Below are 13,256 nucleotides of genomic sequence, written 5' to 3'. Positions count from 1 at the left end.
AGCCAGTGCTTGTTGATCATTTATTATCATTATACAGTACGTTTTACGACAAAAAAGAATTTAATCCAGCTTGTTCCTGCTAATTTTTCGCCATCGTTTATCGTTTATTGAATTATCGTGTTTTTATGAGTACCATTCGAGTATAGAATTTAATTGAAGCGAGCTTAATTCCGTTTCATTACTTCCCATTTACCGAGCAGGTGTTTACAATCGGCTATTCTCGTAAGTGAGCTATTTTAATTGTAATTTTTCGATATCTGTGTTGCGAATTTTGCTCAATTCTCGGTTTTTCCATCGTATAGCATTACCTGTACCGTTCAAAATGAACGCCCTATGTTCAATCTGTCTCGATCTGTTCCATAAATCATCGCAAGAATCTGCGTATTCGTCGAAATGTGGTCATGTTTTCCATCACAAGTGCATTCTCGACTGGCATGAAAAGTGAGTTTGTTATTTTATCCATCGTTCGATTCATTTTCTCGTTACGCTTTTAAATTGCTATAGAAATCGAATTACCTATATTATGCGATGATTTGAATTTGAATTCAGATCAAAAACATGTCCAGATTGTCGAGTTTCGTTTACCAAAGAAGAAATCTACAAGTTGAATTTTCATTGCGACGATGCTTCAGAAGCTTCTTTCATTGGAATGGATTCGAAAGTTAAAGAATTGCAAGTAGAATTGACCAAGAAAATTGACGAACTTGCGGAAGCGCAGATCGAATTAGCTAAGAAGAATAGCGAAATAGTAGAACTTGAAGAAACCTGTAAAACTGTTATCGAGAACGTTGAAACTCTAAGGTGGGTTGTATGCTTAACCATTTTAATCAATACGATAGGAATAGGAATTTTTTTAGGCTCTCGTATTTAAAGTATAATAGCGTTGATCGATTTGAGTGAACGTGTGTATATTCTCAGTATATTAAACAGTGTTTTTATTCGTATCTCATTTTGTAGCGCCGAAAACGAACGAATAAAAAAAGAACTGCAATCGGCTAAAAAAATGATGGAGAGTAGTAAAATACGTGTGTTCGAAAGTAAGGAGAATTTAGAACCATCTTCGGAGGCTATTGAGCCCAATGAGACTGTCGGCTCGATTTCAATTACGTAGTTAAATTGCATTTTGTTCCTATGACCGAACTATCAAGTCGAGAATATTAACGAATTTAGACGATTTATTGTACCATTTTGTTTCTGTTTCTTGCGTATACGAATTTAGCGCTGATGTTTAATCTTATGTATCCTTTTCGTTCCGGATTACTCGTATTTATCTTCGATTTCGTTTGTATATGTATTTTACCACTACTGGTGTTCAATAATCGTGTGTAGATACCTCTCATTGTGAACCTATTTAGTTATGAAAGCCTGAAAGAGAATCGTCTATACCTATCTGTGATTCAGTGTTCACTGTTCGTGTGTAAATTGCTACGAAAGGATATAAATTTTTTTTTGATTGACATCGTTTTTCGTTGAATTTTTTTTTTAATGATACATCTCTGTTAATTATTTTATATTGTAGTTTTAGTTTTAAGTCAACTGCGTTATCCTTTCTGTTTTTTTGCCAATCTTTTTTCAATTTGTCGTGTGTATAATGAGATGTAGTCTGACAGAGAAAATACCTTAGATGTAATTATGATCATAAATTGAAATGTTTAAATCAATGAATGGTGCTGTTTGTGAAGTACAATCTTATCTTATTAAAAGTACGATGAAGGATGGAAATTTTCTTTCTCAAATGTGATAACGAGTGTTTCTGCGCCTACGATCAACCGAAGTTCAGAGTTGACCGGAGTATTGACATTGACCTGAATGCTACCACTTTTTGATACGAACGAATGACAAGTATTAGCGTTGAATTTGTTGAAAATATGTAGTTTGAATTGTGATATTTTTATTTCAAAGTTGAAGAAATATAAATCGAAGTGAAAAAATTGAAAAAAGACTAAGAGTATTAGATTGCACCTCACCATAAAATTGAATCTATCGAAGTGTGAGAAATAACGATTTTTTTGTTTACTTTTACCGTTTCTTTTCCCCTCTCCGCTAAATTTACCTGTTGAATGGTGGGGTGGATGAACTGTTGACCGTTGGAATTTGGAATGAATTTTATTTTATTATCAATTCAGTAATCATTTTTGTGGTCATCAGCATTTTATTTCTTCTTTACTAGTCAAGTTTCTATTCAATAAACTCCTGAATGGTATCATTTACGAATTTTTAGTATGGAAAGGTACGTAGGTAGAGGTACGAGTACATAGTAGAAATTCAATGTTCTTTCACAAACTTGGTGTTTGTAATGAATAATTCAACCTTAATGTGCAGTTTTGTTACACCAGATTAAAATTTGAAATGCTCTACAGGTGATTGCTGTTTCTGCGATCGTCAACGAAGAAATCAATTCACCCTGACCATCTTTTCGACGAGTATACTTTCGCATCCTTACAATACTGAAACCGACGAAGATGGTAACGATTGAGAACTGAACGCCAGGTTCGTGCCTTTTTTCATTTTTGAAAAGATCATCATAAGATGTTGCTCACCTTGTGTACATTTGACGAGTATTTTGAGATGTATATCAACGCTAATTCTTCATTCAACTACCAAAAAGTAGAAAAATTCGAAATTGAAACCAAATTGAATTTTTAAACTGATCGACGATTCACTGAATTCTATTTCAACGTTGAAAATAATAGGCCTACCTACTTGTATATGCAGTCTTTGCAGTTCATTATTATTATTATCCCTGTCTCGTCTTTTACAAAGTGCAATATTATTGAAGATAAGCCAGCGATCATTTCAAATAGTAGGCCTACAGACTGCAGATCATATTTTTATTATTTTACTTATTTTAATACTAAAACAATTTCGTTGATAAGTAAATTTTTAAACCAATTTTTAAAAAAATATTTTTATTATTGGATCAACTTTTATAATTACAATAGAAAAATGACAAAAATTATAAATAGTATTTGACAGTGAATGAAAACAATTTGAAACAAATTAATTTGGCGTAGATTTTTGGTAACTTATTATCTAATAATTTTGATCATAGTATTCGTCAACATGGAGTACCATCTGAATAAGTCAGAGGACCCGGTTTGCAGATTTTAGATTTCCCATTAGATCCATCGATATAATTACACGTGAAAGTGAAATATCCGCAAGTCGAAGATTTTGTATAATAAGAATGAGAAAACTTCTTATTACCGCTCAGTTCACCAGCTTCACTCTTCGTCACAGAAACATATTCATCAAAGGTATTTCTTTTATCGCCGATGAAATTGCCATCATTCTGGAAATTTTGTTGATCCGGTCGGTTACGATTATTTATAGTCACTCGTCCTTTACCCGGTTTCAATAGTACTGTTTGTGATTGAGCATTTCCCAATGACGATGCTGTAGCTTGAGTCGTATCTCCGGCTGTGGAGGCTACCCTACCTCTGAAACCTGCAGGTATTCTGTAATTATCTGTACCAGGTACGAGATCTCCGGCGTTGAATGAAGGTGACATGTCGGATGAATCGCGTTCGATATAAGCATCATATTTTTTAGTCTTGATTATAGCATCTTGGTGCTGAGGTGGTTCGTACTCTGGTTCGGGATTTTTGATGGGAATTGTGTGATCGTTTTGTGGCAGTGAAGATAAAGGTACTGTTGACTTGACAATATTGTTTTCTTTTTTGGCGACTTGTTTGGCAGATTGTTCGATTGCGTTTGGTTTCAATGGATCGTCGAGTGGAGCAGATAAATCGGACGGATCGAAGGCAAGTTTAGTCTTGTTTTGAGCTCTGCCAGAGCTAGATTGAGCCGAACCCGAGAACGAGGTACCAGATCTGAATGAACCTTGAAGTTGAGTTTGAGATTGGCCTGAAGAAGCGCTGTTTTGTGAAGATGATGTGCCACCTCCCTCGAACAAAGCTGATTGATCTTTTCGTTTAAGATCTGGGGGTAAAAATCCGATTTGAGCTTGGCTCGAAGTACTGCCCGAACCAGTTGACTGAGCGTCTGCGATACCCCCTCTGTTACCTACTTGAATTTGACTATTCGTGTTGTAGTTGATACCAGAGCCTTGAGATTCGGCTAAGGTGGCTCCGGTGTTGTAATTGTATAAAATTTGCGACTGGCTTTCACTTTTGCCTGCTTTACCCTGAGAGGCGCTGGAGGCAGCGGTTGTGTTACCGAATATTTCAGCTTGGACGCTTTTTTCGTTATCGCTGGTTTGAGCTTGGGCTGAAAATGCTCCCGTGTAGGAGCCTGATATTTGAACTTGGGCCATACCGTTGCGTGTTTTGCCTTGAGCTGATGCTGCAGCTTTGGTTCCATTTGAGTTTATGTTGAGATTGCTCAGGGATTGGCTTTCTCCTGCTGCGGGATCTATTGGTAAACCAGAAGTTGCGTCGACGCCTGTGCCTCCTCCTTGAGTTTGGCCAGCACCAGTTTGCGAACCTGGAAGTTGCTGTTGTCCTCCAGGGATTCCAGTTCCACCAGTAGGAACAAAAGGATTGTAACCAGTTGAGCCTGGAGGATAGTTGATGTTTCCTTGACCAGTTGGTATGCCTTGAGGTGTGAAAGAAGTTCCAGTTGAACCTCCTGCATTTAGTCCCCCTGAGCCTTGATTTGTAAATGCACCACCACCTTGAGGGCTCAAGGTTCCTGTTCCTCCTCCTCCTCCTCCTGGTATTAAATTTGTTCCAGGCTGAGGGTATGTGCCAGCTCCACCAATAGATTGGCCTCCCTGCTGAGAACCTACTCCACCTTGTGGGAAGTATCCTGGTTGCGCCGGATATCCAGCACCACCTGCTCCAGTTTGTGGACCATATCCTTGTTGAGGTACTGAACCGCCACCTTGTGGATAGTATGTTGGTTGCTGCGGATATGTCGCCCCTCCAGTTGGAAATTGGTTTGGTGTTGGTTGACCATAACCTGGAGAAACTTGTTGTGGGTATGTAGCTCCAGCAGATCCACCTTGTGGAGTGTATCCTGGTGGAGGATATGCACCACCTCCTCCTGGCAATCCACTTACTCCTGCTTGTGGCACTGATCCTGGCGCATATCCTGATGGCTGTGGATAAAATGCACCTCCTCCTTGTCCACCTCCAGATCCGACACCAGACTGGGGTACGTATCCTGGTGGATACAATCCGCCTCCTCCCGGAATACTTGATCCTGATCCGGATTGAGGAAGGTATCCTGGAGGATATGAGGCACCTCCGCTTTGAGCTCCTCCTGATCCGGCTCCAGATTGAGGATTGTATCCTGGAGGATATGAGACACCTCCGCCTTGAGCTCCTGATCCAGCTCCAGATTGAGGATTGTATCCTGGAGGATATGAGGCACCTCCGCCTTGAGCTCCTGATCCAGCTCCAGATTGAGGAATGTATCCTGGAGGATATGAGGCACCACCGCCTTGAGTTCCGCCTGATCCAACTCCAGATTGAGGATTGTATCCTGGAGGATATGAGGCACCACCGCCTTGAGTTCCGCCTGATCCAACTCCAGATTGAGGATTGTATCCCGGAGGATATGATGTACCTCCTCCTTGAGCACCTCCTTGTCCAGCTCCAGATTGAGGAGTATAACCTGGAGGATAGGATGCACCACCATGAGAACCTCCTGTTCCAGCTCCAGATTGAGGAACATATCCTGGAGGATATGCACCTCCTCCTTGAGGTGCTCCAGATTGAGGAATGTATCCTGGAGGATATGCACCTCCTTGAGAACCTCCTTGCCCAGCTCCTGATTGAGGAACGTACCCTGGAGGATATGATGCACCACCGTGAGAACTTCCTGTTCCTGCTCCAGATTGAGGAACGTATCCTGGAGGATATGCACCTCCTCCTTGAGGTGCTCCAGATTGAGGAACGTATCCTGGAGGATATGCACCTCCTCCTTGAGGTGCTCCAGATTGAGGAACGTATCCTGAAGGATATGCACCTCCTTGAGAACCACCTTGTCCAGCTCCTGATTGAGGAATATATCCTGGAGGATACGATGGACCTCCTCCTTGAGGTGTTCCAGATTGAGGAATGTATCCTGGAGAATATGCACCTCCTTGAGAACCTTGTCCAGCTCCTGATTGAGGGATATATCCTGGAGGATACGATGGACCTCCTCCTTGAGAACCTCCTTGTCCAGTTCCAGATTGAGGAATGTACCCTGGAGGATATGAACCTCCTTGTCCAGCTCCTGATTGAGGAATATATCCCGGGGGATATGATGCACCTCCTTGAGAACCTCCTTGTCCAGCTCCAGATTGAGGACCATATCCAGGAGTATATGCTCCAGCTCCTCCTTGAGCACCTCCTGGCCCTGCTCCATATCCACCACCGCCTTGTCCAGCTCCAGATTGAGGGATGTATCCCACAGGATATGATCCGCCTCCTGCTTGAGAATTTCCTGGTCCAGCTACCGACTCAGGAATATATCCTGGAGGATAAGATGCTCCTCCTCCTTGACCACCGACACCTAATCCTGCACCAGTTTGAGGAATATATCCGGTCGGCGGCAATGCTCCTGTTCCTCCTACTCCTCCTCTTCCCCCGCTTCCTTGATTTCCACCAGAACCTATGCCACCTGAAGGTGTATATGTTGGTCCTCCGCCGCTGAATCCACCTTGAGGAATTCCGCCACCTTGAGATCCACCAGTTGGTTGTCCAGAGCCACCATTGAAACCACCGATTCCTCCAGGCGCTCCGGATTGTCCTGGGAAGTATCCACCTGCTCCAGTTTGCGACGAAGGGTATCCCGCCTGCTGAGGATAAAACGATCCAGTTCCTTGAGAGCCTGGACCACCAGCATTAAAAGAACCAGGTTGAATTCCAGGTTGTCCTGCACCTGCTCCTGCTTGGTTTTGGCCATTTGGAAGACCTCCACCACCTGTCTGCGGTATTCCAGAAACGCCAGGTTGTGCTCCAGGAGGATACCCAGTTCCGGAAGGATATAATGAACCACCACCATATTGTCCAGGCCCTTGAGGTATATTTGATCCTTGACCAGTCGGATACGAAGAACCGGGATAAGCTGAACCAAATTGTCCTGCTGGGCGAACCGAACCTGCGCATTCCTCGCACGGATCTCCGCTTCCAGATTGACTTTGCGCCTGACCCATTCCCATTCTTCCTTCTGTAATGCAAATATATCAAGATCGTGTGAATTAATTCTCGCATTTTGGTACGGAATTTATCGTAGAAGATTATTTTGTATGTACTTACGAACGGTGGCTCTAGATTTATCTTGTTCAGCTGTTGCCTCTGCTGTGCCTCCTTTGTCGTTTTTACCTTCGTTGTCGAACGATATAAATTGAGTTTGTGTTTGACCTTTGAAATAAGGCTTTTTCGCTTGGATCAATTGACGTTTTCTTCGGCTCGATTTTACACTCGAAGGTCGTTCTTCCAAATTGAAAATGGAGAAATTTTTGCACGAGTCGAGGACATTTTGACCAAGTTCTTGATATATCTGAAAAATTTATGTACTGATGAGGTTTTGAACAGTTTAATTTTTTTTTCTTTAGAAAGGTGTGAAGTGCTCACTGGATGGGTGGGAGTGATTTTTGATTTTCCTACGAATAATGTTCTGGAAACTGGTTGTTGATCTGGATTTGGTGTAGAGGTCGGAGCCTCTTCTACGTAACATTCGCGTTTGACTGCATTGCGATAGATTGTGAATTTCTGAAAATAAAACAATTTGTTTTTTTTTTTTTTAAATTTTCATCTACTCATAATATCTTGATAATTAATCAAAATATCAAGTTCGAATTTGAAAATAATTATTTAGCAACCCCTTCGAAGACAATGATATGCAATTTATTTAATTTATATGATATGTAGATGGTATTCTGTGAAATTGAAGGGGCAACATTGATGATTTCAGTCTTTGAATTTTCAGAACGTAATCGTAAATTTTCAGAAAACAAAATCCAAAGAAATACCTATTCAGATCTGAAAGATTTTTTCAACGTTTTCAATCCGATTTAAAAATAATTTAAAATGACTTAATTTTCGTAAAAAAAATTATAAAAATTGACCAAGTACTTACTGTGAAATTAGGTTAAAATTTTGTAAAAACTTGCAGAATTTAGAAACTATTCTACAGTATTAGAAAAAATTGCAAAAATTGTGTAAAATATTGCAAATAATTGTTTGAAGTAGGTAAATGCAAAAAAAAAAAAAATATGAGACCTTTAAAGTGGTCTGTTTGTTGGAAAACCTGGAAGTTTATGAAAGATGTTTATATTTTAAAATTATGTATCCGAAATATTTTTTTGACATTTTAATAAATTTTAAACGATTTTCGAGTGCGAAATTTTCGTGACGAAGATCGTCCAATGCCTCTATTGACCCCTCTCATTTCCTTAAAAATTTTCTAATGCCTTCATTGGCTCTCGATTGCTTCAATTTTCTAAACAATTAGAAGCTCATTGAGGGCGTTGGAGGGTTCAAATAAAAAATTTGATTGCTATTCGCTTTCAGTGCTCTTGAAAACGTAAGAAACGAGATGTCACGCGATATTTGACAATTTTTTTTTTACAATTTGACCAAAATTTTGAAGTTTTGTGCGCTCTTCCTCCCTCCCTCTTCACAATTTGGCGAATCTAATCAAAAAAATTCAAAAGTTGAAAATAATGAAAATGTATGCTTCCTGGATTTTTTTCTTCAATTTTTAAAGTATAGCTCCGAAATTTGACAAGCTTTTGATAATAATTGAGCTTTCAAAAAAATCTTAACTGGAACTTTTGAAATTTTTGGACGATTCATGAAACCCAAAACTGGACTAATTTGATACAAAATGGGCCATAATTTTTTCATTGATTTTTTTCAGGAAAATGTTTCAGTTTTTGGTTACTTTTTCTAAAGGCTTTGACTTGAGAAAAAAATTTACATCTTTTTCGATGTTTAACTGATTTTTTTGAAGAGGAAAAAATACTAAAATTTACAAAAAAAATAATCCAGATAAAATTTCATTCGTATTAAAAAAGAGAAAAAAATTCTAATTGCACTGGAAGCATAAAGACAAACAACAAAATCGAATCTCACTTTAAAAAAAAAAAAAAATGACAACTGTAAATTATTTTCTATTTTACTCACCTGATTGCTGCTCTGAAGGACGGTAATATCTGAGAAATCATCATCAGATTTCGAAATCCTTTCCTCGATAGTCACCTATAAAAGTATAACAATTATAAAAACTTGACATTAAAAAAAAAAAATCTATCGAAAACGAGAAAAATATATTCTCAAACACGAAATCAAAAACTTACTGTTTCGTTAAACTTTACAAAATCCGTCAAAAAATAAAAAATTACTGTACACGATACAAAATCGTAGTCGAAGCCTTTAAACCGCATGATGATGATGGTTGGCAAAACTATACGAGACTGAGACTGGATAAAATTTCAAATTCATTCGCACGTGGTATTTGACTCGAATTAAAAACTCCAACTACTGTTGTCGAGCGAAATGGCACGAGCTTTAAAATCGTGGCGTCCTTCTCAAATTTAAAAGAACTGGGATAGTTGAACGTTAATTAAATCATCTCATCGCTTAAAATCATCCGAATAATTGACGTTTCTCGATGACGCTGAACGTTGAAGATGGATTTTGATTCGCGTCGAATGAGTTTTCTATTTTGGGAGAATTTGGGCTTGGATCGATGAAGGTTTCTTAGTCTATATCTTTATGGTACCTAATTGTGGAAATAATTAGTTGCTGAAGATGTGAAGATGTGAAGGGTTGAGCAGGTATTTAAATAATTAAAAATTTCATCTTATCGTCGTGCAAATTTTTGAAAAAAAATATCATGCTTTCTGTTTAGGTAGATTTTTGATACAATTTAATTAAATATACCTAAACCTAATACAATCGAAATAAAAAAATAGGAAACACCATTCGTCTTATCCAAAAGGGACAACCGGATAGGACAATTTAAACACATGTCTGCGTATACATTTTAACGCCTCGTTAATTACACAAATGTGGGTTAAGGATAGGTTAAACTTAAAAGACGTAAACCTTGTCTTTTTTTAATGATCATTTTTTTTTATCCATTACCCATTCGAGATACATTTGGGTAATTTCATTTTTTTTTTTTTTAATTCTCGAATGTGTCAAATGGCGCCAAACGATTTTGCATTATGATAGTCGACCATATTGACCATCGTTTGGGGAATTAGGCAATTTGCTCGTAAATAGAATTAAATTCTGTGTATTTCGTTAACATTGTAAGCGTTGACAACTGAAGTTGACGAGAAGAGGACAAAGGGGCAATAAACGTTAAATTAATTTTCTTCTTCCGTAACCATATGTATGCAGTCTGTGGTTATTCTGTATCATTTCAATGGTACGTGTTTTACTTTGGTGGTTTTTTTTATTTCTTTGTTGTCTTGACGTTGCAGTTGTTTCGAGTAAAGAATGCAAATATTACGTATTTTAGATGATGCATGCAAATTTTTTTCAACGAAGGTGTATTTTTAAAAAAAGTTTTAAGGACTTGAAAATTACCTGTGGACTGCAGGTGGAATTTTTTGATATTTTGATATGGCGAATCTTGGGCATTTTCTTTATAGTCAGGGAGCCCTCTTAAGGATCTATAGCACCCCCCCTGTAGATCCTCTGGAACAACTTTTCTCTTAAAGGGGAAGTCCCAAGGAACATTTGTAGCCCTTATACTAAAAAAAAAAAGTGGCCCTACTTACAAAATGGCGGCCATTTTGATTGACAGGTCAGCCGAAATCGCAGATTTTGCATTCCAACAAAGGACTTGCACAAAATTTTTCAAACCGTACAAAGGTAGATGGAAAGATTAGGCAACAATTAATCACCTGTCAAAATTTCAAGTGCTGAAGTGCGTTTTTCGATTTTTGGTGAATTTTTGAAAATCAAATTCAGGCCAAAAATGAGGGGAAAAAATAAAAATTTTACCAAATTGACCAAGAAAGCTGAAATTTGGGATATACCCTATTTTCGACATTCCAAATTGATTGGAAACTGTTTCAAACCGTTTTGAGCAGTTCATGGAGCCTACAGCAGATCTTTAGAACTCGAAATCCCCACAAAATTTAATCAAATGGAGTTGGGGTCATTCCATGTCAATTCGACCAACTTTTTGAGTCATGTCTTTCGATTTCGCTCAAATTTTTTTTACAATATCTACCCACCCAGTAAGTAAGAAACCCGCAATCAGTTTGGTCTCAGCCCCCTCAGGGGTTGGGTGGAGGGGCTTCCATTATTTTCACATTGTCCCGAGGTACTCAACTTCAGCAGCGCATTCCTCCAAAACTATGATACTTTGATCAAAACTGATTTCACAGTTCAAAAAAACATTAAATTTTGAACTTTTTAAGCATTTTGAAATTTTAAAAATTTGAAAGTTCAACTTTCAAATTGAAAGTTCAAATTTCAAAATGGCGCTGTAAGTGAGAGCTACCATTTAAAATTCTGAAAAAATTTCCATAGATGCACTTTTTTGATGCTTTTTCGAAATATTCAAGTTTCAAGATGGGATTTTCAGATCGAAGAGGAGCACCCCCACCCCAATTTTGGACAAAACTTTCAAAAAAAAATCTGGGGCATGTGATATATCGAATTGTATGTTTTTGGTAACGCTGAATACGAATATGACGTTAGATTTTTGATTGGGTCCCATCCACGGCCCCCAGCACCTCCCCAAATGGGGTAAAAGTTCAAAATAGGGGTTTTTTCGTGCGACACATCAACTAGTATGTTTTTGGTGACGCTGAACACGAATATGACGTCAGATTTTTGATTGGACCGGGGGAGCGACTTTTTTGGAAAATTGAAATTTCCAAAAAGTAGCTGGAAGCTTCAAAACCACTTGAAACCACCATGTAGTCGACTTCATATCGCATTGAAATTAGATTGCGAAGTACATTTCAGCTTGCCAACTGCATTTCAAAAAATGTTGCGGGAATTTCAAGTTTCAAAAATCTACTAGAGGTTCCATTAATATTCAAAAAGTTGCAGGAGGCTCCAAAATGACTTGAACCAACCTGAGGTCGTCTTCAGAGGGTGTTAAAATTTAAGTGTAGAGTGAATTTCAGCTTTCCATCTCCATTCGATGAAATTTTGTAAAAATTTAAAGTTTAAAAATCTGCTGGAGACTCCAATACATTTCAAAAAGTCGCTGGAGGCTCCAAAACGACTTGAAATCCACCTGCAGTCGACTTCGTAGCGTATAGAAATTATTTTGCAGAATGAATTTCGGATGAAGTTTCGGGAACTTTCAAGTTTCAAATTCTACTGGAGGCTCCAGTAATTTTCAAAAAGTCGATGGAGGCTCCAAAACGACTTGAAATCCACCTTCAGTCTACTTCGTAGCGTATAGAAATTACTTTGCAGAATGAATTTCGGATGAAGTTTCGGGAACTTTCAAGTTTCAAATTCTACTGGAGGCTCCAGTAATTTTCAAAAAGTCGCTGGAGTCTCCAAAACAACTTGAAATCCACTTTCAGTCGAATTCGTAGCGTATTGAAATTACTTTGTGGAATGAATTTCGGATGAAGTTTTGAGAACTTTCAATTTTCAAAAAACTACTGGAGACTCCAGTAATTTTCAAAAAGTCGCTGTAGGCTCCAAAACGACTTAAATTCACTTGAAGTCGTCTTCAGAGGGTGTTAAAATTGGAGTGTAGAGTAAATTTTGGCTGCCCCCATCTCCGTTTGATGAAATTTTGGGTTAATTTCAAGTTTCAAAAATCTACTGGAGGCTCCAGTAATTTTCAAAAAGTCGCTGGAGGCTCCAAAACGACTTGAAATCCACCTTCAGTCGACTTCGTAGCGTATTAAAATTAGTTTGCAGAATGAATTTCGGACGAAATTTTGGGAAATTTCAAGTTTCAAAAATCTACTGGAGGCTCCAGTAATTTTCAAAAAGTCACTGGAGGCTCCAAAATGACTTAAATCCACCTAAAGTCGTCTTCAGCGGGTGTTAAAATTGGAGTGCAGAGTAAATTTCGGCTTTCCATCTCCGTTTGATGAAATTTTGTGGGAATTTCGAGTTTCAAAAATCTGCTGGAGGCTCCAGAACTGCTCAAAACGGTTTGAAACAGTTTCCAATCAATTTGGCATATCTAAAATAGGGTGTATCCCAAATTTCAGCTTTCTTGGTCAATTTGGTAAAATTTTTATTTTTTCCCCTCATTTTTGGCCTGAATTTGATTTTCAAAAATTCACCAAAAATCGAAAAACGCGCTTTAGCACTTGAAATTTTGACAGGTGATAAATTTGTGACTGATCTTTCCAT

General features: G+C 38.3%; 3 protein-coding genes across 3 annotated transcripts in view; 2 read left to right on the top strand and 1 right to left on the bottom strand.

Moving 5' to 3' along the window:
• The first annotated feature begins 36 nt into the window (after positions 1-36).
• Positions 37-1,722, top strand: LOC135844169 (E3 ubiquitin-protein ligase TRAIP-like). The gene is made up of 4 exons (XM_065362305.1): positions 37-222; positions 303-441; positions 550-801; positions 958-1,722. Exons 2-4 carry the CDS (start codon positions 323-325, stop codon positions 1,109-1,111), a joined length of 525 nt encoding a protein of 174 aa, XP_065218377.1. The 5' UTR covers positions 37-222; positions 303-322; the 3' UTR covers positions 1,112-1,722.
• Positions 1,723-2,416: 694 nt separating this feature from the next.
• yin overlaps positions 2,417-13,256 on the top strand; it is a 40,749-nt gene continuing 29,909 nt past the window's right edge. Inside the window, exon 1 of the mRNA XM_065362299.1 lies at positions 2,417-2,490. The gene's annotated coding sequence lies outside the window, so the exon portion shown is untranslated. The remainder of the gene's footprint in view (positions 2,491-13,256) is intronic.
• LOC135844163 (fibroin heavy chain-like) lies at positions 2,857-9,454 on the bottom strand. The gene is made up of 5 exons (XM_065362295.1): positions 9,257-9,454; positions 9,084-9,158; positions 7,530-7,667; positions 7,212-7,455; positions 2,857-7,122 (listed from the first exon to the last, which is right to left on the bottom strand). Exons 1-5 carry the CDS (start codon positions 9,341-9,343, stop codon positions 3,059-3,061), a joined length of 4,608 nt encoding a protein of 1,535 aa, XP_065218367.1. The 5' UTR covers positions 9,344-9,454; the 3' UTR covers positions 2,857-3,058.

The sequence above is a fragment of the Planococcus citri genome, chromosome 4, assembly GCF_950023065.1.
Source record: "Planococcus citri chromosome 4, ihPlaCitr1.1, whole genome shotgun sequence".
Classification (NCBI taxonomy): Eukaryota; Metazoa; Arthropoda; class Insecta; order Hemiptera; family Pseudococcidae; genus Planococcus; species Planococcus citri.
The sequence above is the reverse complement of the archived record's forward strand: the minus strand, read 5'-3'. Positions and strand labels throughout refer to the sequence as shown.

Excerpts from the sequence above, each read along its gene's own strand:
- LOC135844163 (XM_065362295.1), bottom strand. The coding sequence starts at position 9,343 with ATGCGGTTTAAAGGCTTCGACTACGATTTTGTATCGTGTACAGTAATT. Across the intron at positions 7,668-9,083 it reads TCCTTCAGAGCAGCAATCAG|AAATTCACAATCTATCGCAA; the intron begins GTGAGTAAAATA and ends TTTTATTTTCAG. Across the intron at positions 7,123-7,211 it reads TAAATCTAGAGCCACCGTTC|AAGGAAGAATGGGAATGGGT; the intron begins GTAAGTACATAC and ends TTTGCATTACAG.
- LOC135844169 (XM_065362305.1), top strand. The coding sequence starts at position 323 with ATGAACGCCCTATGTTCAATCTGTCTCGATCTGTTCCATAAATCATCG. Across the intron at positions 442-549 it reads ATTCTCGACTGGCATGAAAA|ATCAAAAACATGTCCAGATT; the intron begins GTGAGTTTGTTA and ends ATTTGAATTCAG. Across the intron at positions 802-957 it reads GAGAACGTTGAAACTCTAAG|CGCCGAAAACGAACGAATAA; the intron begins GTGGGTTGTATG and ends CTCATTTTGTAG.